General features: G+C 42.8%; 1 protein-coding gene across 3 annotated transcripts in view; it reads left to right on the forward strand.

The window, feature by feature from the left end:
* The window catches only part of micall2a (mical-like 2a), a 112,888-nt gene that overhangs the window by 60,244 nt on the left and 25,303 nt on the right, over window positions 1-27,341 (forward strand). For all 3 annotated transcript variants that reach the window (XM_072268413.1, XM_072268411.1, XM_072268412.1), the window contains exons 7-8: window positions 1,011-1,110; window positions 25,390-25,901. In XM_072268413.1, coding sequence (XP_072124514.1) covers window positions 1,011-1,110; window positions 25,390-25,901 — 612 coding nt within the window. The remainder of the gene's footprint in view (window positions 1-1,010; window positions 1,111-25,389; window positions 25,902-27,341) is intronic.

The raw sequence follows: 27,341 nt of genomic DNA on the forward strand, positions 1-27,341 counted from the left end.
AGGTTGATAGGTTCTTGATTAGTAAGGTGTCAAATGTTATGGGGAGAAGGCAGGAGAAAAGGGTTAAGAGGGATAATAAATCAGTCGTGATTGAATGGTGGAGCAGGCTCGATGGGCTTAATGCACTAATTCTGCTCCTATGTCTTATGGAGGTTTAATAGAGCGATCAATATGAAGAGCATATTAATTACCGCCATTGACTCTTGATTTGTGAAGAGAACGTATGGTGGCTGTGGAAAACGATCTAGGAAACGAAAGTCAAGGACAAGATTGAAGTCACGTTTATTGTCATGTTCACAATAATGCAAGTATGTACTGATGCAATGGAAATGTATTTGCACAAAAATTATACAAGAAAGACAAAAAAGTCCATTGTAGTGCAAAGTTGCTCTACTGAGGTTGTGAAGATTGATTCAGAAACTGAATGGTTGAAGGGGCATTATTGTTCTTAAATGTGGTGGTGTGGGTCTGTAGGTTTCTGTACCTCGTGACCAATTGTATCTGCAAAAGATGCATGGGCTGGATAGTGGGGTCTTTGTTGATACATATTGTCCCCTTGAGGCAGTGCCTCGTGTAGATTCTTTTGATGGTGGGGAGAGATAGTCTCATGATGCAGTTCTCTCAGGGGCTTCTTACATTCCTGCACATTCAGGTTAAGAATGTAAGTACAGTGTAAATTTTGAATAATAAAATACTCATGGTATTTATGAGATCAAATGTAACTAAGTAAAGAAAAATATGAAAGAAACAAGTATTGTCAATTTTTGTCAAGGCTTTGCATTATAGAAAATTGTAATAGGGATGGTTTTCTAAGAATGCAGCCCCCTGTAATGTGTGCAGTAAATGGATGAGAGATATGGAAAATACTTTGTGATGGTAGCAGTGATAGATACAGCTGGACGAAATGTTCTCTTTGCCACTCTCCTTGGATCAGTAATGCAGTGGGTGGAGAACACGGCACCCTCAAGCACTGTCAGTTCATGTTGCACTGTTTCTCGTTTCTCCTGCAGGGAACTACTCCTACAGTCCACAGATCATTACCAAGGCTCAGGATGAGGAATCTCCATCAGACTGGAGGCTGAAACTGAAGCCTGTCCAGAAGCATCACAGGTGAGTGTTCATCGCATCTTAAGCATCAGGCTTAGCAGAAAGGTAGTCTTGATTTAGCTTAGCATGTTTGCTAATCCTTTCAAACAACATAGTCAGGGTCATACTTTATTGATCCCGGGGGAAATTGGTTAAACAGTGGTGAAGATAAAGTTTACATATTTGAAAATATTACCAAATCTCCCAAAGGTTGACTCATGATGAGAAATTGATTCGTTCTATGCCCACTTTCCCAACACTTGGTGTTGGGGTCAGAGCCTGACCATGTTTGTCTTGCTGGCTGAAGGTACTCTATACAATTGGTAAAGGCCAATTGTATATCTGGACATCCAGAATGTTTGCATATAACTGAGTTCTGGCAATGGCTTTTCAGGAAGTGGTCAATTTGCCTGGTAGCTAATCAGCTGGTAAAATATGTCTTAACTTAATGTTATTTTAGAACCAAGAGGAAAATCTGCTGGATTTACGATAAAGTAAGTTCCACAGATCCACCACCCTCTGGCTGAAGAAATTACCCCTCATCTCAGTTTTAAAGGGACATCCCTTTATTCTAAGGCTATGCCTTGGATCCTAGACTCTCTAACTAATAGGAGCATCCTCTCCATGTCCACTTTAACCAGGACTTTTGGTATCCTGATGTGGCCTTCTATATATTGACGAGACCCGACGCAGACCGGGAGACCGCTTTGCTGAACACCTACGCTCTGTCCGCCAGAGAAAGCAGGATCTCCCAGTGGCCACACATTTTAATTCCACATCCCATTCCCATTCTGACATGTCTATCCGCGGCCTCCTCTACTGTAAAGATGAAGCCACACTCAGGTTGGAGGAACAACACCTTATATTCCGTCTGGGTAGCCTCCAACCTGATGGCATGAACATCCACTTCTCTAACTTCCGCTAATGCCCCACCTCCCCCTCGTACTCCATCCGTTACTTATTTTTATACACACACTCTTTCTCTCACTCTCCTTTTTCTCCCTCTGTCCCTCTCACTATACCCCTTGCCCATCCCCTGGGTTCCCACCCCCCCTGTCTTTCTCCCTGGACCTCCTGTCCTATAATCCTCTCATATCCCCTTTGCCAATCACCTGTCCAGCTCTTGGCTCCATCCCTCCCCCTCCTGTCTTCTCCTATCATTTTGGATCTCCTCCTCCCCCTCCCACTTTCAAATCTCTTACTAACTCTTCCTTCAGTTAGTCCTGATGAAGGGTCTCGGCCTGAAACGTCGACTGTACCTCTTCCTAGAGATGCTGCCTGGCCTGCTGCGTTCACCAGCAACTTTGATGTGTGTTGCTTGAATTTCCAGCATCTGCAGAATTCCTGTTGTTTGCCTTTTGGTATCCTATAGCTTTTGATGATATTCCCTCTGATAGATATGAGTGTGGAACTTGGGCCATCAAATACGGAACTCATAAATTCATTGTTCAATAAAGACTTCTTCATATAAAATTTTGAAATATGGAACTTGCTGTCAGAGGGAACAGCTCAGAAGCGCTCTCCATAAATTAAGAATGGGGGTTAGTATTAAGCTCTAACATTAGTTGTTACGTTTGTGTATCATTACTGTTACTGCTTCCTTTTGAACATGAGGTATGAGAAGAAGAAACAGAAAAAGTAATTTAAGCCCCAGTACCTGTCTTACCATTTCATAAGGTCCTGGCTGATCTGCCACGACTTTATCTACAGTACACCCTTGCATTGTGGTCCTAGAAAACCACATGTGTTGCCTTCTCTGTAACACTAACCCCTGACAGAAGTTGACGACATTTGTTATTTCTTTCATATTTTCTGTTTATTTAGATATTGTTTTCTCATAAATTCCATAACAGCAAACTTTTATTCTGTATCTGAAAGTTTTCTGGTAGTGATTTGTGAATCAATTTTGTCAGGGACAATTTCTATTGCCTGAACTGCTGTAACATGGGGATTTCTGTGCTATTCCTCTATTCTTCAGCTCTTCTGAAACATTTATTGATCTCATTCTTGAAATTACTAAGCAACTCTGCAGCCCACTTGGGTGGAGAATTACAAAGATTTATCACCTTGTGTACTCTTATTTTGAGACTGTGATCAGACAGCCCAGCCATGGGAAACACCATCCCTGTCAAGCCCTTTAAGAAAACTGTGAATACAAGCTCATCTCTCATTCATCTAAGCTCAAAGAAGGATTGTTCTACAGTGTAGAGAGAGACAGCATTACCTGCAAAAACGGTAATACTTTTGACAATTTTGCTAAGTGGCTTCATAGCCTCAAACAGTAACAGGACTAATTTTCTAAATACTCATCTGAAGTGGGTTTTGAAATTTGCTCCTAAGAGGTGCTTGTTGTAAGTTCTGTTCTGATTTTGGGATCCAATAGCTTGAGCCATTGGGGATCTAAAGAGCTGAAAGAAGAAACAGATTCAGGCTTGAACTCCATTGTTCTTCTGTCATCCGTACTTGATAATTTTGCATCTGTTGGATGCCAGCTGTTAAAATCAGCTGACACACAGAGGCTGTTAATTACCTCTCTTAGATAATTGTGTTTTCAAAACCCATTCTGGATGCCTGCGCACATTGTTTGGGATTGTAGGAATGGCCATTGTGTGAGTGGATAATGTTAAAGTGGTCAGGCTTTGGCTCAACAGGCTTCTGCGAGAGCAGATGGACGCTCTAAGTAAGCTTCCATAATTATTTTTCTCTCTTTCTTTGTCTAATAGTGTGTGAGAATGAGCCCAGGGTTAGTGGTATGCTCTTTGTGTAAGAGGTGGGAACTCTGAGAGCCTTTCGGTCTTCCTGATAGCTACATCTACATGAATTGCATCGAGCTGCAGCTCCTTTGAGACCATATTAAAGGACTGGAGCTGCAGGCCAATACCCTTTGGCTTATATGGGAGAATGAGGAGGTGAAATTCAGGGACCAGAGGGAGGTAGTCATTTCTGAGTTGCAGGAGGCAGATACCTGGTGACTGTCAGGAGAGGAAAAGGGAATGGGTAGCCAGTGCAGAATACTCCTGTGGCTGTTCCCCTCAATGATAAGTATACAACTTTGGATACTGTTGGGGGTGGGGTGACCCACCAGAGATGCAGCGACTGTGTCTCTGGCATTGCGTCTGCCTCTGTGGTTCAGAAGGCAGATGGGAAGAAGAGGAGTGTAGTAGTGATAGAAGATAATCTCAGGACTCATTCGAATTGGTTTATTATTGTCACGTACATTGACATAACATGAAAAAGATCCATACTGATTATTTTGAAATACAAGTTCATCAGGGGAGTGCAAAAGAAAAACAATACCAGAATGTAGAACATACTGCTGCCAGTTCAGTTACAGAGATAGTGCAGTGCAGTTAGACATGAAGAGGCATGGGCCTTGACGAGGTAGATTGCTCATCTTACTCTACAAGTGGTCAGTTCGAGAGCCCAATAACAGCAGGATTGAAGCTGTCCTTTAGCTTCTTGATATGTTGTTTTCAAGTTTGGTATCTTTTGCTTGATTGTGCGGCTGTTCTGACTGATGGAATCAGTTAGTTCAAGAACCTTGTGGAAGATCGACACTGATTGTTGCTTCAAACATATTTGTCATTGTATTTATACCTAGGAACTTTACTCCTCATCTAATTCTGAGGGAACTTGATGTAAGCTTGAAGCCTTATAAAGCTGCACCCCATGTGTCCTTAATAATGTTTTCTACAGGATAATTGTGTTAGTATATCACTTGTACTATACAAATATAAAATACTTTGTGCAGTCCAGAATCACAAATGACACTGTAGAAGTACAAGCCCTTCTACCATTATTCTGCCTTAAATCAGCTCAGTCCGTACAGTCACGTTTATCTCTAGCAGTCTCCTGTAAAAATTGTTCCTCTGGTCATTTTCATTTGGTGGTTTGTGGGAGCTTGTCAAATACAAATTGACTGAACTGTTTCCCACATTGTGAAGGTGACCGTGTTTTGAAGTACTTTGTGAGCTGTAATGTCCAGAAGTTGTGAAAGCTGCTGTGTAAATGCAAATCTTTTGTCTCCTTGCTGAATATCTTTCCTAAGGTGGGAAGCATTGGCTTGTGTTCTTAAGTAGTCAGCTCAGCTGGGGAATGATGTGAGGGCTCACCGTGAGTGGCCGATGTTTGATTGGTTCCATTTGGAGCCTTGCTACTTGGAGGGACTCCTAGCTATTTATTTCATTGATTCCATGCATTGTCCCTCCTACACTTACTTTGATGTAAAGTGGATTCATGAGGCCTGTTGACCATGGAAATTGTGCCTTAGCAGTCTAGGTGATATGCAAGCCAGAACAGTACAATATGGAGAGCAGGATCCCTCTTTCCATGCAGCTGATGAATCCAAAGGAACGATAGAGATCGATACAGTTTGGCACCAGAGGTGTCACAGGAGATGCCAGTCAGCATTGAACTCAACGTAAGACTGCCTTTAGGGATTCCAGCTTCAGGTTTTTCCTTGGAGTCTACTCCTGAAGCCTTCCACATGAGTGGGTACAGCCACAAGGCAGTGGAAGTTTGAGATCAGAGATTTCCTTCTCCAAGATGAGTTGCTAACCAGGATTGATGAGCCCCATCTGCCCAAAGCAACTGGTTTTAAGGCATCAGTACCTTGCCTTTGCCCCTTCTCCTATCAGTAGAGGTGGTTTTGCCAGTCTTAGTAGGTAGTTAAGCCACATTTGAAGGTCAGGAGCTTGAACTGGTTGTCCGAGGCTATTTGAGACACACACCATTGGAGCATTTAATAGGTAGAGGGAGATGAATGTATGGCTGAGGAACTGATACAGGGGACAGGGGTTTAGATTTATTGATCATTGGGATCTCTTCTGGAGAAGGTTCAACCTGTACAAAAGGGATGGGTTATACTTGAACCTGAAGGGGACCAATATCAAGTCAGGTCAAGTCCAGTTTATTGTAATTGAACGATATACATGCATACTGTGAAACGAGACAATGTTTCTCCAGCTATTCTCATAGTCCTTAGTAGGGATTCCGGTCCGGTTCTCAACTGCTCTCAATGATGCTCCAATAATATTAAATTAAAAAGGGGGGGGCGAGGGTGTGTCACTTGCCTCAACCTCCTCAGGAAGAAGAGGTGCTACAATACCTTCTTGTTCACAAAGATGATATTAACGGACAAGATGAAGTCATCCATGACGTGAACTCCCAGGAACTTGGTGCACTTAACTCTCTCTACAGAGCAGTCGTGTAATCGCACAGGGGGATCCCTGCGGGCAGGTTTGCTAGAGCTGTTTGTGAGGGTTTAAACTCATTTGGCAGGAGGATGGGAACCAGAGTGATTGAGCTAAGGATGAGGTAGCTGGTTTACAAACAGAGGCAGTGTGGAGTGAGACTGCTAGTAAGGAGAGGCTGATGGTAGGGCAAAATTGCAGTCAACTGGATGAGCTACATTGTAAAAGGTGGACAAAATTGAAAAGGGTGTAATATATATTTGAAAGTGCTCAGTACACTGATTAAGGTAGATGAACTTGTAGCACAGTTACAGATTGACATGTATGATGTTGTAGGCATCACTGAATCGTGGCTGAAAGAAGATTATAGCTGGGAGCTTGATGTCCAAAGATATATATTGTATCAAAAGGACAGGAAGGTAGACAGAGGGGGTGGCATGACTCTGTTGGTTAAAAAAAGAAAACAATTAATTAGAAAAAGGTGACGTAGGGTCAAAAGGTGTTGAATCGTCGTGAGTAGAACTAAGGAACTACATGGTAAAAAGACCCCGATGGGAATTATATACAGACCCCCAAACAGAAGTAGAGATGTGATCTACAAATTACAATGAGAGAGAGAAAATTCATAACAAAAGGACAATGCTACGACAGTCATGGGGATTTCAATATGCAGATAGATTGGGAAAATCATGTCAGTGCTGGATCCCAAGAGGAGGAATTTGTAGAATGCCTTCGAGATGGCTTTTTAGAGCAACTTGTGGCTGAGCCCACTCGGGGATCAGCCATTCTGGATTGGGTATTGTGCAATGAATGGGAATTGATTGGAGAACTTAAGGTAAAGGAGCCCTTAGGGACAAGTCACCATAATATAAAACAATTCACCCTGAAAGGTGAGGAGAGGCTAAAGTCAGTATTACAGTGGAGTAAATGGAATTACAGGGGCATGAGAGCGAAGCTGGCCAGAATTGATTGGAAAGGTACACTGGCAAGGATGACTGCAGAATTGCAATCGCTGGAGTTACTGGGATCAATTCAGAAGGCATAAAATATATACATCCCAAAAAGGAAGAAGTATTCTAACTGCAGGATGACATTATCGTGGCTGACAAGAGAAGTCAAAGCCAACATAATAGTCAAAGAGAGGGCATATAATAGAGCAAAAATTAGTGAGAAAATGGGAGGCTTTTCAAAACCAACAAAAGGCAGTTAAAAAGTCATAAAGAAGGAAGAGATGGTATATGAAAGTAAGCTAGCCAATAATATTAAAGAGGATACCAAAACTTTCTTTTGATGAATAACATGTGATAGAGAAGGAGAGTAGATATCGGACCACTGGAATATGATGCTGGAGAGGTCGTAATGGTGGACAAGGAGCTTGTGGATGAACTGAATAAATATTTTGCATCATTTTTCACTGTGCAGGACACTAGCAGTAGGCTAGAAGTTCGAGAGTGGCAGGGGGTAGAAGCGTGTGATGTTACCATTACCAGGGAGAAGGTTCATGGGAAGCTGAAAGACCTGAAGGTAGAAAAGTCACCTGAATCAGATGGTGTACACCACAGGATTCTGAAAGAAGTCACTGAAGAGAACGTGGAAGCAGTATTATTGATCCTTCAAGTATCAATTGATTCTGGCATAGTTCTGAAGAATGGAAAATTGCAAATGTTACTCCACTCTTCAAGAACAGAGAGAGGCAGAAGACAGGAAATTATAGGTCTGTTCGTCTGGCCTCAGTGGTTGGTTAGATGGTTTCAGGGTACATGATAAAATAGGCCAAAGTCAGAAATGGTTTCCTTAAGGGAAATTTTTCCCTAACATATCTGGTGGAACAAGCAGGATAGACAAAGGAGAATCAGTGGATGTTGTGTGCTTGGATTTTCAGAAGGCCTTTGACAAAATGCCACACATGAGGCTGCTTAACAAGTTAAGAGCCCATGGCTTTACAGGAAAGATACTATACCTATAATAAAGATAATATACTTATATCAGGATGCTGTACATTGACTATAGCTCAGCATTTAACACCATCATTCTTATATTCCTGATCGAAAAGCTACAGAACCTGGTCTACTGTACCTCCCTCTGCAAATGGATCCTCGACTTCCTAACCAGAAGACCACAATCTGTACAAGTTGGTAACAGTATTTCCACCTTGCTGACGATCAACATTGGCGCTCCTCAAGGATGTGTGCTTAGTCTGCTGCTATACTCTCTTTATCTATGGCTGCGTGGCCAGGTATAGCTCAAATGCCATGTGTAAATTTGCTGATCGTTGGTAGAATCTCAGATGGTGACGAGTGAGTGTACAGGAGCAAGATATACCTGCTAGTTGAGTGGTGTCACAGAAACAACCCTGTACTCAATACTCAATGTCAATAAGACCAAAGAGCTGATTGTGAACTTCAGGAAGGGTAAGTTGGGGGAACATGAACCAATCCTCACAGAGGGATCAGAAGTGGAGAGAGCGAGCAGTTTCAAGTTCCTGGGTGTCAATAACTCTGAGGATCTAACCTGGTCCACCATCTGGAATTGGGGGGGGGGGGGGGTGCCTACTGCACATGATCAAAGTAGGCTGCAGAAAGTTCTAAACTTAGTCAGCTCCATCATAGGTACCTGCCTCTGTAGTGTCCAAGACATCTTTAAGGAGTGGTCTCTCTGAAAGGCAGGGTGTCTATCATTATGGATGCCTATCACCCAGGACATACCCCCTTCTCATTGTTACCATCAGGAAGGAGGTACAGTAGCTTGAAGGCACCCACTCAGTGATTCAGGAACAGCTTCTTCCCGTCTGCCATCTGATTTCTGAATGGACTTTGAACCCATGTGTATGACATCACCTCTTTTTCATTTCTGTTTGTGCACTACTTATTTTAATTTAACAATTTAATATGCATAAGACCATAAGATATAGGAGCAGAAGTAGGCCATTCAGCCCATCGAGTCTGCTCCACCATTCAATCATGGGCTGATCCAATTCTTCCAGTCATCCCCACTCCCCTGCCTTCTCCCCATACCCTTTGATGCTCCGGCTAGTCAAGAACCTATCCATCTTTGCCTTAAATGCACCCAATGACCTGGCCTCCGTAGCCGCTCGTGGCAACAAATTCCACAGACTTACCACCCTCTGACTAAAGTAATTTCTACGCATCTCTGTTCTAATTGGATGTCCTTTGATTCTGAAGTTGTGCCCTTTTGTCCTAGGCCCCCTACCATGGGAAATAACTTTGCCATATCTAATCTGATCAGGCCTTTTAACATTTGAAATTTTTCTATGAGATTTTCCCTCATTCTCTTGAACTCCAGGGAATACAGCCCAATAGCTGCCAGGCGTTCCTCATACAGTAACCCTTTAATTCCTGGAATCATTCTCGTGAATCTTCTCTGAACCCTCTCCAATGCCAGAATATCCTTTCTAAAATGAGGAGCCCAAAACTGCACACAGTACTTCAAGTGTGGTCTCACGAGTGCCTTATAGAGCCTTGACATCACATCCCTGCTCTTATATTCTATACCTCCAGAAATGAATGCCAACATTGCATTCGCCTTCTTCACCACTGACTCAACCTGGAGGTTAATCTTTAGGGCATTCTGCATGAGGACTCCCAAGTCCCTTTGCATCTCTGCATTTTGAATTCTCTCCCCATCTAAATAATAGTCTGCCTGTTTTTATTTCTTCCACCAAAGTGCATGACCATACACTTTCCAACATTGTATTTCATTTGCCACTTCTTTGCCCATTCCCCTAAGCTATCTAAGTCTCTCTGCAGCCTCTGTTTCCTCAACACTACCTGCTCCTCCATCTATCTTTGTATCATCGGCAAATTTAGTCACAAATCCATTAATCCCACAGTTAATACGTTGACATACATCGTAAAAAGTAGTGGTCCCAACACCGAGCCCTGTGGAACTCCAGTGGTAACCAGCAGCCAGCCAGAATAAGATCCCTTTATTCCCACTCTCTGTTTTCTGCCAATCAGCCAATGCTCCACCCATGCCAGTAACTCCCCTGTAATTCCATGGGCTCTTATCTTGCTAAACAGCCTCATGTGCAGCACCTTGCCAAAGGCCTTCTGAAAATCCAAGTTTACAACATCTACTGCATCTCCTTTGTCTACCCTGCTTGTCATTTCCTCAAAAAATTGCTGTAGGTCAGTCAGGCAGCATTTTCCTTTCAGGAAACCATGCTGGCTTTGGCCTATCTTGTCGTGCCTCCAGGTATTCCGTAATCTCATCCCTAACGATCGATTCCAACAACTTCCCAACTATTGATATCAGGCTAACAGGTCTATAGTTTCCTTTCTGCTGCCTCCCACCCTTCTTAAATAGCGGAGTAACATTTGCAATTTTCCAGTCATCCGGTACAATGCCAGAATCTATCAATTCTTGAAAGATCATTGTTAATGCCTCCGCAATCTCTCCAGCTACTTCCTTCAGAACCCAAGGGTGCATTCCATCAGGGCCAGGAGATTTATCCACCCTCAGACCATTAAGCTTCTTGAGCACCTTCTTAGTCGTAATTTTCACTGCATATACTTCACTTCCCTGCCACTCTTGAATGTCTGGTATACTGCAGATGTCTTCCACTGTGAAGACTGATGCAAAATATGCATTCAGTTCCTCTGTATCTCTCATTACAATATCTTCAGTGTCATTTTCTATTGGTCCTATATCTACCCTCAACTCTCTTTTACACTTTGTATACTTAAAAAAAAGATTTTAGTATCTTCTTTGATGTTAGTCACCAGCTTCTTTCATAATTCATCTTTTCCTCCCTAATGACCTTCTTAGTTTCCTTTTGTAAGTTTTTAAAATCTTCCCAATCCTCTATCTTGCCACTAGCTTTGGCTTTATTGTATGCCCTTTTTTTTGCTTTTACTTTGCCTCTGACTTTACTTGTCAGCCATGGTAGTGTCCTTCTTCCATTCAAAAATTTCTTCTTATTTGTAATATATCTGTCTTGCACGTCCCTCATTTTTCACAGAAACTCCAGCCGTTGCTGCTCTGTTGTCCTTCCTGCTAGTGTCCCTTTCCAGTCAACTTTGGCCAGTTCCCCTCTCATGCCATTGTGATTCCCTTTATTCCACTGGAATACCGACACATTGGAATTTACTTTTTCCTTCTCAGATGTCAAAGTGAACTCAATCATAATGTGATCACTGTTCCCTAAGGGCTCCTTAACCTTATCACCTCCAGATTATTGCACAACACCCATGCAAATATATATATGTACTTATTGTAATTCAGTTTTTTTTTATATTTATCATGTATTGCATTGTACTGCTGCTGTAAAGTTAACAAATTTCATTATGCAAACACAAGGAATTCTGCAGATGCTGGAAAATCAAGCAACACACATCAAAGTTGCTGGTGAATGCAGCAGGCCAGGCAGCATCTCTAGGAAGAGGTACAGTCGACGTTTCGAGCCGAAAAACTTCTGAATTTCATTACATATGTTCGTGATATTAAACCTGATTCTGATTCTAAGATACTACCGTGGATAGAACATTAGCTGAATAGCAGGAGACAAAGAGTGGGAATAAAGGGAGCCTTTTCTGGTTGGCTGCTGGTGACTAGTGGTGTTCCACTGGGGTCTGTGTTGGGACCCATTCTTTTTACATTATATGTCAATGATTTGGATGACAGAATTGATGGTTTTGTTGCAAAGTTTGCTGATAATACAAAGGTAGGTCGAGGGGCAGGTGGTTTTGAGGAAGTAGAGAGGCTACAGAAGGACTTAGACAGATTAGGAGAATGGCTAAAGGAGTGGCAGATGGAATATAGTGTTGGGAAGTATATGGCTCTGCACTTTGGTAGAAGGAACAAAAGGGTAGACTATTTTCTTAATGGAAATGAAATTCAAAAATCTAAAGTGCAAAGGGACTTGGCAGTCCTCCTGTAGGATTCCCAAAGGTTAATTTGTAGGTTGAGTTGGTGGTGAGGAAGCAAATGTGATGTCCACTTTCATTTTTAGAGAACTGAAATATAAAAGCAAGGATATAATGTTGAGGCTTTATTAAACACTGACGAAACCTCACTGGAGTATTGTGAGAAGTTTTGGGTCCCCTACCTAAGAAAGTTATGTGCTGACATTGGAGAGAGTTCAAAGGAGGTTGTTGAAAATGATTCTGGGAATGAAGAACTTGTCATATTACGAGTTTTGTTGGCTCTGGGCCTGTACTTGCTGAAATTGAGCAGAAGGTGTGTGTGTGGGGGGGGTTTTATTGAAACCTATTGAATGTTGAAAGGCCTAGTTAGAGTGAACATGAAGAGGATGTTTCCTATAGTGGGTGAGTCTAGGATCCAAGAGCACAGCCTCAGGATAGAGGGGTGTCTATTTAGAACAGAGAAGAGAAGGAATTTATTTAGCCAGAGAGTGGTGGGTCTGTGGAACTCGGCTGTGGAGGCAAGACATGGGGTATATTTAAGGCAGAGATTGATAGATTCTTGATTAGGCAGGGCATGAGGGGATATGTGGAGAAGGCAGGAGATTGGGCTGAGAGGGAAATGGATTAGACATGCCAAAATGGTGAAGCAGAGTCGATGGGCCAAATGTTCCTCTATCTTACGGTCTTGTGGAGCTTATCCCCACTACCTCCTGTGGCTATGACTATTTTAAGGACACTCAATAAGAAAGGGGCTGTGAACAAAGAACACTATTGAATCAAAAAGCTGGAATTCTTTTTAGTCAGACATTCAAGAGAAAATTTCCATACTACTCTGAGAACACAGTAAGCCTTTGTGAATTCATTATTAGGAAAAAAATAGACTTGTTTTTGAAGTTTGCTTGGGTAATAAATCACGGCACCAAGATTAATTTTTGAAGTTATTGAATGATAATGGAATGGCTGAAGAGGATAATGATATTGCTATGGCCTTTAATTGTGACTTTAATTGTTGTGAGCTTAAGTTAATAAAGAAGCGTTTGTTTGGAACAGAAGAACGATCACAAGATTGTAAACATGTTCTGTGTTGAATCAATACTAGTTGATAAGCTTGATGTCAGAGACCAGACAGTTTTAGGTTTGGATGGGAGACACTATATCAAAAGTATGACACAAAGTTAGGCCATTCAGCCCCTTCAACCTACTGCCCAGTCAGTAAGATCACAGCCGATCTAATTGTATCTCTAACTGTAACACTTCATTTTGCTTTCTGTTACTGTTTTCTCTTGAACTACTTGAAACTGTTGCGATGAAACTATCTATATAGATGCCTTGCAGAGGTTTTTCACTGCAAAATATCAATATTCCAGATCTGGAACTCAACCTCTTGTAACCTTTCACCCCATTTTATATTCAGAATCCTCTATCTTTGCCTTAAAAATATTCAAAGACTCTGTCCCTTGAAGGAGAGCATCCTAAGGACAAACAGCCAGCTGACAGGAACAAAAACACTTCATTCTAACGGAAATGGCAGCATTTACTTTTAAACCATGACTCCTGGTTCTAGGTTTCCCCACAAAAGAAATATTATGGTTCCCCAGTGTACGCAGCTGAGAAATCATGACAAGGGGGCAGGAGCTGTCTGGAAGTGTGCACAAGTTTTCCCGATATACAGTAGACCCCACAAAATGCAAAATAACATTTAGTCTTTAAAAATAATGCCAGGGTAGCTTACAATTCATTTGTGTTTCTTGCATTGATACGTCTTTAAGAGGGAAATTGGGGTGTGATGAACAATGTGCCTGTGGGTAGTCTTTAACTGACATGTAAGTGTGGTCCATTTCCAGCAAATACCCTGAGAAACAGAACACAACTCATTATCACAACACACACAAAATGCTGGAGGAACTCAGCAGGCTAAACAGCATCTATGGAAAACAGTAAACAGTTGACATTTCAGGCAGAGATCTTTCATCAAGGCTGGAAAGGAAGGTGAGGTGTCAGAGTAAGAAGGTGGGGGGAGAGGAGGAAGAAGCACAAGGTGGGAGGTGATAGGTGAAACTGAGAGGGAGAGGAGTGAAGTAAAGAGCTGGGAAGTTGCTTGGTGAAAGAGATACAGGGCTGGAGAAGGGGAATCTGATAAGAGAGGACAGAAGACCATGGAAGAAAGAGAAGGGGGAGGAGCACCAGAGGGAAGCGATGGACAGGTAAGATAAGGAGATAAGGTGAGAGAGGGAAACAGGAATGGTGAGGAGAGGAGGAGAGGGGAGGGGAAATTTACCAGAAGTTAGAGAAATTGATGTTCATGCCATTAGGTTGGAGGTGTTACTCCTCAAGCTTAAGTGTGGCTTCATCATGGCAATAGAGGAGGCTGGAATGGGAATGGAAATTAGAATTGAAATGTGTGGCCACCAGGAAATCCCAACTTTTTGTGGTGGTTGGAGTGTAGGTGCTCATCGAAATGGTCTCCCAATCTATTCTGGGTCTGACTGATCTACAGGAGGCCACACTGGGAGTGCTGGATGCGGTAGATGAACCCAACAGATTCGTAAGTGTAGTGTTGCCTCTCCAGGTGGACTGTTTGTGGCCCTGAGGTAAGGGAGGAGGTGTAGAGGTAGGTATGCCACTTGTCCCGCTTACAAGGATAAGCACCACGAGGGAGATCCGTCGGGAGGGATGAGTGGACGAAGGAGTCACATAGAGAGTGTTCCCTGTGGAAAGCAGAATGTGAGGGGGTGCGAGGGAAAGATGTGTTTGGTGGTGGGATCCTGTTGAAAATGGTGAAAGTTATGGAGAAGTATGTGTTGGAAGCGGAAGCTAGTGGGTTGGTAGGTGAGGACAAAAGGAACCCTATCCGTTGTACATCAGAAAGATTATGGCCTGAGGGCACATTTTCCATCCAGATTTAAGGGAATGATCTGTAGATGGATTAATTTTCTTTTCTAACACTTGCAAAGTACATCAATTCCTGTCTTTATCCCAAGGTTTTGTAATACTTAGCCCTTCTGTTTTCCATTTATTGAATACTGAATCTGATCCTTATAAAAAGATAATGCCACCTGTTGGATGGAGGCTTTGACAGATACATTGTATAGCGCTATGTGATTGAATCCTAGAACTGTGCAGGACAGAAGGAAGTGATTTGATTGTTTTTTAAAGATCTGCTCAGGTAGTCCCATATTTGAAGGGTAGATAAGGGTGAACTGGTAGATATGATGTATTTGGATTTCAGAAATTTTCGATTAGATGCTATATGAGAGGTTTTAAACAAAATCAGACAACACGGGAGGTTTTGGTGGGAATGGAGTGTTAGTTATTTGATGGAAAGCAAAGGCTCTGATCAGGGGGTTTGCTGCAGGGAATCAGACAGTATGCATTCTGTATTAGTAATTTGAATGAGGGGGCCATGCACCTGCTTCACCTTAGGCAATCCCATGAGTTTGCCTCCATTCTGGCTTAGAAGATCCTGTTGTGACTGATGACTTGATTGTCAGAACTACAGACTGGGCAGCAGGTGGCTGATAGGATGGTCGTGTGGATAGTCTGCATGCTCCTGCTGCCATTTACATTGGGCTCATTGATAAATGGACTCATAGTTCTCAATGTTATCCTGGATAATCCTTCTCTACTCAAGCAGTCGTAGGTCTGAGATTTCCAGGAATTGGTGGGCATGGTTGCATTTTATCAAGGGGGTTTCAAGCATCTTCTTGAATCTTTTCCTCTGCCTGGTAAGATCTTCCCATGCCAGTGTTCAAAAGGGAAAGTCCTTTTGGCTGTCAGCTGACTTGAAGATTGGCTGACACAGGTGTCAGTACAGTCAGAGTGACTGGCGCACAAAGGAGCTGGAGGAACAGCAGGTTAGGCAGCCTCTATGGTGGGAAATGGACAGTCACGTTCTGGGTTGAGAGTGATTGATGTTTTTTTTGACCAATGAGAATGTTTAGTGGCTGTCAGCTGACCTGGAGGTGGGCAGACACAGGCATAGCTTCAGCCAGAGTGATTGAAAGATGGAGTGAGGGTTTCCTGCCCACTGACTTGGTAACAGGGTTGTTGTCTTTGGAGTGATTGGTGGTTATATGACCATTGGGAATGCTAGGCTGCTGTCAGCTGCTGATACGGAATTGGGCAGCTGTGTAGTTTGTGATAAGGATGCAAAAGCTTTAAGGCGATATAGATAGATAAAGTGAATGAGAGAGAGAATTTAACGTGGAAGTGGTACAGAAATAAAAGGGCAAAGTATTTTTAAATGGTGAGAGATGACTGGTGTTGATGTATAGAGGGACCTAACTGTTCTTGTACAATAATCACTGGAAATGAATATAGAAATACTGCAAGCAATTAGGAAGTTTATGTTGGTCTTTATTCTAAGAGAATTTGAGTACAAGATCAAGGATGACATCTCAGTAATACAGGACCTAGGTGTGACTGCCTGTGGAAGACAATATACTGGTCTGGACTTTTGATCTGTGATAGAGGACGTGCAATGAAAATTCACCAAGTTGGCTTATTCAATGCACGTTTGGCAAATGAGGAGAGATTAAGCAGATCGGGCAAGAATTTAGGCGATCTCATTGGAAGATACAAAATCCTGATGAGATTTGAGAGGATGGAGGTGCCAATCTTTGGAATTCTCTATGCAAGAGGTCACTGGAGACTCAGTCACTTAGTATATTTAAGAAAGAGTGACTGATTTTGAATATTCAGAGAAACAAGCGAATTGAAGTTAGTGCAGTATTGTAGAATTGAACTGAAAGGTTGTTCATACTAACGTTGAATAGTAATGTGGGCAGAGGGGCTGATTGGCCTAGAGCTACTGTATGTCTATTACTGACTTTCTTATTTCCCTCAAACAATATTGATAAATAAGTTTGTAATTGTCCCATTACCAATGAACAGTGACAAACTTTGCAAGACACTTACATAGATCATTTCATCAAGTTAGTACAATGAAGTAACACAGGGCAAAGCTAATAACAGAATGGGGAAGATAGTGTTTCTGTACAAAGCAGACAGGCAAGGCAGAGTGTGAGGTCAACAGCTCACTTTAATGCACAAGAGTGGCATTGTCCTTGAGCCTCGTTTTTCATGCTTTCTGTTGAAGTCAAGTTAAAGTTCAAGTTTAAGTTTATTGTCATTCAACTGTATACAATGTACACACTCAGACCCCACTTGACACTGAGGATGTATTCCTCGGAGGTGGAGCACTACGTAAATCAGCGCTCTGCGGGATCAATATAGCACTACAAAAATGGACATGTGTTCTTGATAAAACAAATCAAACCTGCGATATATGATACATTATTTTATGTATACCCAGTAATTTGTGGAGTAACAAACACACAGATAGGCCGAACGTGCATCAACGAAACAGCAACACATGGCAGCAGCAGCGAAGGCAACCGGGTGCTGGTTACATTTTAGGGGAGGGACCGGGCTGTGGGTCCTCCTCTAACTTTGCTTTCTTCGTCAAGTAGGTGTCAAGAATTGACTGCCTTTTCTTAAGTTTCCCCTCATGAAGCAGTTCTCGGTAGCAGGAAATCATGCCGAGAACTCCTCTCTTTGCTCTACTGCTTCACTCCCAGTCAGGGTCATTATCGGTGAACTGGTCCACAATTTGTGTGATCGTGGTGATGCTGGTGCTGAAGAATTTTGTGGTGAGGTTTCTTGCTAGTGTTTCCTCTTCTCCATCCGTGTCCTCAGATTCACTCAGGATGTGTTGCTCTGCCAATTCTCAAAGCTCATAGTGATGAATGCTCTCACCGTGAGAATGCAGTAACTCTTCAACATCGCCATCATTAACATCCTCACACTATATCACTTGCAGTTTCACATCCATGCCAATATTTTTCCTAGACATCTTACATGTACAACCCTCACTGAAAGTTGCAGGCCATTTTCCAGACATTATGGGCGAAGAAATGGAATAAGTTGGTGAAGGACCAAGACGTTTACATTGGCGGATGAGGCAGAGTATGAACTAATACATAATTAGCTGTGAGTGGCTCAGAGCGTATGTAACGCGCTCTCATTGGCTGATTGAATGTTTACAGTAATGGTGGCCGCTCAAGAGGCTCTAAGTGTTGCTTAGAATGAATTTTTATCATTTTTAATAATTTCAATGAAGAATTGATGAACTGCTTTGTAACGAATCAGCGCTATGTGGGGTAGTGTTATGCGGGGTAGCACTATGCAGGTAGCGTTATGCAGGGTCTGAGTGTACAGCCAAACAAAACAATATTCCTCCAGACCAAGGTGCACAACCCATTACATATATCTCTCACACAACACATAAAGTAATATCACCACAAATAAATTAACAAATAATAAATTGTATTTCAGAAGGCTGACACTTAGCATAAGGTGCATTTACAACACAAGTTAAAAAGTAAACAGTATTACACTTCATGCGTGATGAGACCTGGGTGGTGACAGGGAGTTCAGTAGTCTCATGGCCTGGGAGAAGAAGCTGTTTCCCATCCTAACAGTCCTTGTCCTAATGCTATGAACTCTACCGCCTGGTGATAGGGGTCAAAGAGATTGTACGATGGGTAGGAGGTACCCTTGTCAATGCCAAAGGCCCTGTATACACAGTGCTCCTGTCAGATATCTCAGATGGGTGGAAGCGAGACCCCAATGACCCTCTCAGCAGTTCTCGCAATACTTTGTGGGGTCTTGTGGTCAGATGTTTTGCAATTCCTCTATCAGACAGTGATGCAGCTGGTTAGAACACTTTCAATGTCTCTCCTGTAAAAATTGGTTTGAATGGGTGGTCGGGTGGGGGGGCGGGGGGAGCCTCGCTTGCCTCAGTCCCCTCAGGAAGCAGAGACGTTGTTGTGCTTTCTTGGCTAAAGAGGTGCTGTTGAGCAACTAGGTGCATCACGGTCTGGAATGGAAGATTCTGGTTTTGTATCTTTTGCCCGATGGGAGGAGGGAGAAGAGAAAATGTCTAGGGTGAGTGTGGTCTTTGATTATTTTGGTTGTTTTATCAAAGCAGCGAGAAGTGTGGATAGAGTCCATGGAGGAGAGATTGGTTTTCTTGATGTGTTGTGCTGTGTTCACAACTCTCTGTAGTTTCTTGCAGAGCAGTTACGATACCAAGCCATTGTGCATCCAGATAGGATGCTTTCTGTGGTGCATCTGTAATAATTGGTGAGGGTCAAAGGGGACATACCAAATGTCTTTAGCCACTGAGGAAGTAGAGGTACTGGTGACCTTTATTCACCACTGAGTCTGGGTGGTTTGACCAGTAAAGGCTATTGATAATGTTCACTCCTAGGAATATGAACTTCTCAACCATCTCAATCTGAGCATCGTTAATGTAAGCAGGAACTTGTGAACTGCCTCCCTTCCTGAAGCCAATGGCCAGTTCTTTTGTTTTGCTGACATTGAAGGACAGATTGTTGCCATGACACCATAACACTAGGGTTTTATCTCCTTCCTATCCTCTGACTCATTGTTATTTGAGATGAATCCCACCTCATCTGCAGACCTGTAGATGGAGTTAGAATAGAATCTGGCCACACAGTTCTGAGTAGCATAGGCAGCAAAGTAGGGGGATGAGGACATAGCCCGGTAGGGCACCAGCGTTGAGAAAAATTGTGGAGGTGATGTCGCTTCCTGTCCTTACTTATTGCAGTCTGTTGGTTAGGAAGTCAAGGATACAGTTGGAAAAGGAGCTGTTGGGTCCCAGGTTTATTATCCAGATGCTCCAGAGATGACCTTTTGGCCAGGGAGATGATGCCTGCCGTGGACCTGCTTGGCAGTGTTGTGACTGGCAAATAACGCCACTAGAGAGACACGATACTGGTAATGCAAAAGTCTATTTTCGGCACACACAAGCTGACAGCCTTTATGGTCACTCTGGATAGAGGCTCTCTGACCCAGTATTACATCACATTTTTATATGTTAGAGTAGAAGGATAACAACAGGACAATTTCTATAAATACAAGGCATTCATAATGCTTCCTTTGAGTTGCACATAATTTTCAAACATCTAGATCTTCATACCAACACACCCAAAATGAGTGTTAATCACCACTGTGTCTGATCTGCGTTCATGCATATGCAGACATCTCAGGCGAATCGGATGTTTCCGGGTTTGCAACCAAACCAAGTCTGCAGCTCCATGAAGACTATTATTCTGAGCTGCATTTTAAATTCAGAATACAGTCCACTGAATTCTCCAGACAGCTGGCAAATTTCAGTGAACTGAAGTTCCTCAGACGCTGGAGATAGTGCGCTACGGCCAGCTTCTCAAAGCACCTCATAATGGTGGATGACAGAGCCACCGGCAGCAGTCATGAAAGCATGTTACCTACTCTTTGCTTTGATACTGGGATGATAGTGGTCTTCTTAAAGAAGGTAAGAACTTCAAGTTGATGTAGGAAGAAGTTACAAATGTCTTCAAATACCCCTGACAGCTGATCTGGGGTTGCTGGATCTGCTAATTACCAGCCATTCATAAGACCATAAGACATAAGAGCAGAATTAGTCCATTCAACCCATCGAGTCTGCTCCGCCATTCCATCATGGCTGACTTATTATCCCTCTCTTGCCTCCTCCCTGTAATCTTTGACACCCTGACTAATCAAGAACCCATCAACCTCCACTCTAAATGACTTGTCTTCCACAGCCATCTGTGAAAATGAATTCCACAGATTCACTGCCATCTGGCTAAAGAAATTCCTTCTCATCTGTGTTTTAAGTGAATGTCCGTCTATTCTAATGTTGTATCCTTTGGTCTTAGGCTGTCCCACTACAGGAAACATTCTCTCCACATCCATTCTATCTAGGCCTTTCAATATTGGATAGGTTTCACTGAGATCTCTCCTCATTCTTCTAAACTCTGGTGAATACAGGTCCAGAGCCATCAAACGTTCCTCATACATTAACCCTTTCATTCCTGCAATCATTCTCATGATCCCTCTCTGGACCTTCTCCAATGCCAGCACATCTTTTCTTAGATAAGGGGCTCAAAACTGCACACAGTACTCCAAGTGCAGTGTGATCAATGCCTTACAAAACTTCAGCATTACATCCTAGCTTTTATATTCTAGACCTCTTGAAATGAATTCTAACATTGCGTTTTCTTTCCTTACCACTGACTCAACCTGCAAATTAACCCTTAGGGAATCTTGCATGAAGACATCCACATCCCTTTGCACCACAGCTTTTTGAATTTTCTCTCCATTTAGAAAATAGACTACATTTTTATTTCTTCTACTGAAGTGCGCGACCATACACTTCTCGGCATTGTATTCTATTTGCCACTTCTTTACCCATTTTCCTAATCCATCTAAGTCCTTCTGTAGCCTCTCTGCTTTCTCAACACTACCTGCATCTCCACCAATCTTCATATTGTCCGCCAGCTTGGCCACAAAGTCATCAATTCCATCATTGACAAATAGCATAAAAAGAAGCTGTCCCAACACAGGCTCCTATGGAACACCACTAGTCTCTGGCAGCCAACTAGAAAAGACTCCCTTTATTTCCACTCTTTGCCTCCTGCCAATCAGTGAATCTTCCATCCATGCTAGTATTTTTTTTCTGTAATACCATGGGCTCTTATTTGGTTAAGAAGCCTCATGTGTGGCACCTTGTCAAAGACCTTGTCAGAATCCAAGCAAGTGATATGCACTGACTCTCCTTTGTCCATTCTGTTTGTTATTGCCTCAAAGAATTCCAACAGATTTGTCAGGCAAGATTTCCCCTTAAGGAAACCATGCTGACTTTGGCCTATTTTATCATGTGCCTCCAAGGACCCTGAAATCTCATCCTAAATAATGGACTCAAACATCATCACTACTAATGCCTCCACAATCTCTTCAGCTACCACTTTCAGAATGCTGGAGTGTAGTCGTTCTGGTCCAGGTGATTTATCTAATTTCAGACCTTTCAGCTTCCCAGGCACTTTCCAGTTGGCAATAGTAACTGCAGTCACTTATGCCCCTTAACACTCTCACACATCGCTAGTGTCCTCCACAATGAAGACTGACACAAAATGCGTATTAAGTTCATCTGACATTTCTTTGTCCCTCTTTGCTATTTGTCCTGCATCATTTTCCTGCGGTTTTATACCCACTTTCAGGCAGTGCATCCCAGTTCAGCTCACTTCACTGTAGAAATATGAATGATTTATGTAGGGCAGTGAGGACCAGAAATGACCTGCTGGATCATTAACCTTGTCTTAGTTGGCCACTCGCCTATGTCACTTGCATAACTGACTTAATCAGTGGAATTTCCCTGCTGCTGTAACTCACCAACTCAGGCAGTAGCCCGATGTGACCCACAGAATCAAGCAAGATTAACCTGATTGGATTGCATCTTTGCCAGCTGCAGTGCACTGGGGTAAGAGTAGCCCAGAGATACAGGGCAAGCCTCTGACAGGAGAAGCGCCAGACAGTAACTGGATCAAATGGCACCATATTTTGCACACTGTCTGATTTGACATCAATAAAGAAGGTAACAATTAAAGAGTAGCTTTATTTGTCAGATGTACGCCAAAACATCAAGGCATACAGTGACACACATCAAAGTTGCTGGTGAATGCAGCAGGCCAGGCAGCATCTCTAGGAAGAGGTACAGTCGACGTTTTGGGTCGAGACCTTTCGTCAGGACTAACTGAAGGAAGAGCTAGTAAGAGATTTGAAAGTGGGAGGGGGAGGGGGAGATCCAAAATGATAGGAGAAGACAGGAGGGGGAGGGATGGATCCAAGAGCTGGACAGGAGATTGGCAAAAGGGATATGAGAGAATCATGGGACAGGATGCCCAGGGAGAAGGAAAGGGGGGAGGGGGGGAACCCAGAGGATGTGCAAGGGGTATAGACAGAGGGACAGAGGAAGAAAAAGGAGAGTGAGAGAAAGAATGTGTGTATATAAATAAGTAACGGATGGGGTACGAGGGGGAGGTGGGGCATTAGCGGAGGTTAGAGAAGTCAGTGTTCATGCCGTCAGGTTGGAGGCTACCCAGACGGAATATACCACCTTATATTCTATCTAGGTAGCCTCCAACCTGATGGCATGAACATTGGCAGGAATTGACCACTGGCACCGATAAGCATTATATTGACTGTTTCACTATCCTGCTGCCCATTGAGGAACCGTTTGCAAAGGAAAAACGTAGATGTTTGGGACTCCTGTTAACATTGGGGACTTCTGGAAGTCCCACAAAACCATGGATTTCTGGAAGTCCTAAATAAACAACCCTTTTCCATTGGGCCCACATCTTTCTGATGTATTAATCCAGGGATAAATGTGATGTGATGGATAATATCCCATAGATGGGTGTGGGGAGCAACATTTAGTGTTGCTGCCTCAGTCCTGCGTACCACTCCCACATCTATGGACAAGTACCTGTAGCTCTTGGGTGGTAGTGGCCACTCACCAGGCCTGATTCAGATCCCTTGAAGTTACAAAACATACCCATTGTGTTAGATCCCATCCCCACCACTGAACTACTGACCTTCATGACTGTCCCCACCCAACTATTGATCTACTCTCATCAATATACTCCCAACCTTCAGCCTTGGGCATGAATCCACTGCCCACTGCAATTCCTCACTTCCTTTTGACCTCCAGTGTTGACCTTAGTCCCACCGTCCCCACTAAGCTGCAGCCACCACTCAAGTACAATCTCTTGCTCTCTCTGGTTGATCCTGTACCAGTTCCCTGGCCCTGATCTCCACCTACACCCCAGCTGGTACCTTGCCACATCCTGCCATCTGGAGAATAGACGGGAAAAGTGCCCTTCACTGCGTGCAGTAGCATGTAAGGACTTAGGCCGCACACGGTACTGAAGTAGGCCTATGTGAGCTTCCATCAATGCTCGCCTCCCAGCACCTCTTCCATTTCAGACTGAGACCTTGAAGAGCAACTTGGCCGAGCATAACTCAGAGATCAACAGCAAGTTACAGAACAAGAGCAAAAAGCCATGTACAAACAAAAAGCAGCAGTCAATACTCGTCCAGTTTCTACTGCTTCTGCACTGTACTGGATGTGCAGACCTGGAGAGAGAGATGGAGCCCAAAGGCTTCTTGACTCCTAGTAAGCATTACCCTGTAAGTTATGGCTAATGTTTAACCTCAGCATAATTTTGGCAGGGCCCAGGCAATCACTGCAGCTGAATGTTTGCTAATTCTGAAAGGGTAATTCAATAGCATCTATTAACATGGAGTTTTACTTTGAACTGATCTTCTTCCATGAAGTTGTAACATTTCCTGAGAGAGCCTTACTGATGTGCAAGCATTGAGAATTGATCTACTGTTTGACTCATTGGTCCTAACTACTGAAACCATTGCAAAGAAAAGCTTAGCTCCCTTTACAAACTGTAAAATCTTCCACACAAAGTGTTAGAATTAAGCTGCACTTTGGTCAATTACTTTGGTCTGTAAGTTTGAATGCAAAATACTGAAAAGCTATGTCATATTTGCTCTGTGCAAATCAGGAAATTCAGCCCAACTTCACACTTCACCTGGGCTGCTATGCCTGTAGTTTAGTTCATATAGAACTTCGCAGCCACTACTGATGCACTGTTAAAAAGGTGACTGAGGTTCTTGACTTAAGGCAAGGGCATGGTACCTCCCCAGCACAGATCACCGGCTGAAACAGAAATAGAGATCACAGAATCCCTGTAGATTCAGGGAATGTAATAAAAGCCTGCCCCTGAGAACTCAGATGTTAATGTGAATCACAAGGCTTATCGCTCTCTGCAGCTGCAACATGAGGCAACACTTCTCATGCTCAATGTCCAGTGTCTCCTTCAATATCCACCGTATATCATACTGACCACTTTATGTAGAAGGTAGAGACTTCAGGCAAGGGCTATGTGTACTTCCTGTGCTTCTAACTGCTGCCTTTGTCATAGCCAGCACCTTTACAATGCCTGCCACTGGATCCTCATGTAAGAGGGATCTTCCACACTTCCCAGTTGGAAAGAATTAGCTCCCAGGTCCCTGGGAAGTCCTGTATGAGGATTGGAGATGGACTCTTGCTAACTCCATGGCATTTCTTGCATGTTTTCAGACAGGATCCACAGTGGAATGAGGAATATAAGTGGGGAGGTGGGGTCACAAGTGGGTGTTCAGATCCATATTGGCTATAATTTAATTGAATGAGTTAGCAGGTGTGGAGGACTGCATGCACAATTCCTTCTTTTAATCCCTGTAACTAAGGGCACTGGATGTGGAATGAATATAATCACGATTGAAAATGGAATGTTTTCTGTTTTTAGTCTCGGACCCTCAGATCTCAAGCAAATTCACAGTTCACTTGTAAACCGGGATATAAAGAAGCCAGCAGAATCTGGCAATGTATCGAGCACCGCCAGCGCACAGAAAACAACACCAAGTCCAAGTCCAAGTGCAAGTGCAGCTCGGGGGAACACTAGCACGCCTGTTGGACATACTGTAGAGGTGACCTTCTCTCTCCACGTTCCAGGTAATGTCACAATTTCCACATCACCTGCCTCTCCCAACAAGCAGTCAAGTCCAGAGACTAGGCCCTCTCAGTCAACATATCAGAAGAAAGTACTCAAACCAGACCCACAGCTGTTGTCCGGAGTTAGGGATGCCTTCCAGTCTCCAACCACTGCTGACAAGCACGTCGTCACGGTTGCTCCCTCTAAGAAGGAAGGAAGTGGCTCTCAAACTCCAGGAGTCATCTGTCGACCAACTTTGGAGAAGGTAACAGAGGAACCTTCAGGCAAGCAGAGCTGGGTTCAAGGCAAATCAAGTATGGAGACAGGTCAGTATGTCCCTGCAAATCATTCCACTGCCAACAACACATCTCTTCATTCTCCCAATTATAAGCACCTTCTATTTTGCCATAACTGATGATAGAAACTTGGTTTGATAACAAAATAGCATGTTCATGAAAACTTATGTACTTCTGGAAATTTCTGTTAAATCTAGATTTTTCATACATTTGATGTTCAGTAAGAGAATCATTAACAAATCTAATTTTCATAATTGAACCTTCCTTTCAGTGAATGCAGTTCAAATTTCATAATGTCTAGTGTTTATATTGTAATTAAGAGATCATAATTGGGCTACATATTTAATTTAAAGCAATGTTCTGCTACTGGATTATAGGAGAATTAGCAGGGCCTGATTGCTTTTGTGTTATGACTATTGTTAAATGCAAATCAAGTTGAACGTTTGGTTTCCAAGGAAACCTCAGCATCAGCGAAATACGTAGGCAGTCACAGTAACATGCATTTATATAATGCCCTCAGCATGGTGAAGCTTCCCAAGATCGGAGATTTTCTCAAGTGAATTTGCTAATAATCCATCAATAGAGTCTAATAGGACAGCTGAGTAAGACCAGGGTCAAAGAGGTGGGGGTAGTACATTGTTTAAGTTATTGGATGAGCTGAGAGTCAATCTCCAGATGTGAATGTAACTCCATTGTGGCAGCTGGAGAATTTAAATTCAATTAATTAAATTAATCTGGATTGACATCAAACTCTAAAATTGAATCACAAAGATCCTGGGTTATTATATAAAAAATTTAGCTCATTAATATTGTAAGAATGAAATCTGCCATCTTCATTTGGTCTGGGCCTAAATGTAACTCCAGACCTGTCAGTGGTATTGACTCCGAACTGCTTATTAAGATCTAGGCCACTCAAAGACAAGCATTTTTGGAGATGTCTATATCCTGTGAACAGGCAAGTATTAAATAAAGTCAGAAAAAATGTAAGAAATTAGGAGTAGCCTCACTATGCAATGTGATTGTGGTTGTTCTACCCCAGACCTCATCTCTTCTGTGCTGGTTCTCCATAGCCTACAATTTTCTGATCTTTCAAAAATATAATTCCTTTCTCTTTAAATAAACATAAGTGATTCTGCCAATGCTGGAAACCCAGAGTAATACACACAAAATGCTGGAGGACCTTAGCAGGTCAGGGAACATCTACCATGAGAAATACAGAGATGACCCTTCCCTGAAACGTCGATTCTTTATCCTCTCCATAGAGTCAACATTAAATGCCCTCAGTCTTCCAGTCTTCACAAATTTCTATGGATTACCACCTTCTGTGTGAAAAGATTCCTATGTACCTCAGTTTTAAACGACTGACCCCTTATCTTGTGACAACATCTCCTTATTCAAGGCACTCCCACATATGAAAGCATCTCAATATCAATTCTATTGTGCCCTCTTTAAAATCTTTTATGTATCATG

This window comes from Mobula birostris, chromosome 9, assembly GCF_030028105.1.
Source record: "Mobula birostris isolate sMobBir1 chromosome 9, sMobBir1.hap1, whole genome shotgun sequence".
Lineage (NCBI taxonomy): Eukaryota > Metazoa > Chordata > Chondrichthyes > Myliobatiformes > Myliobatidae > Mobula > Mobula birostris.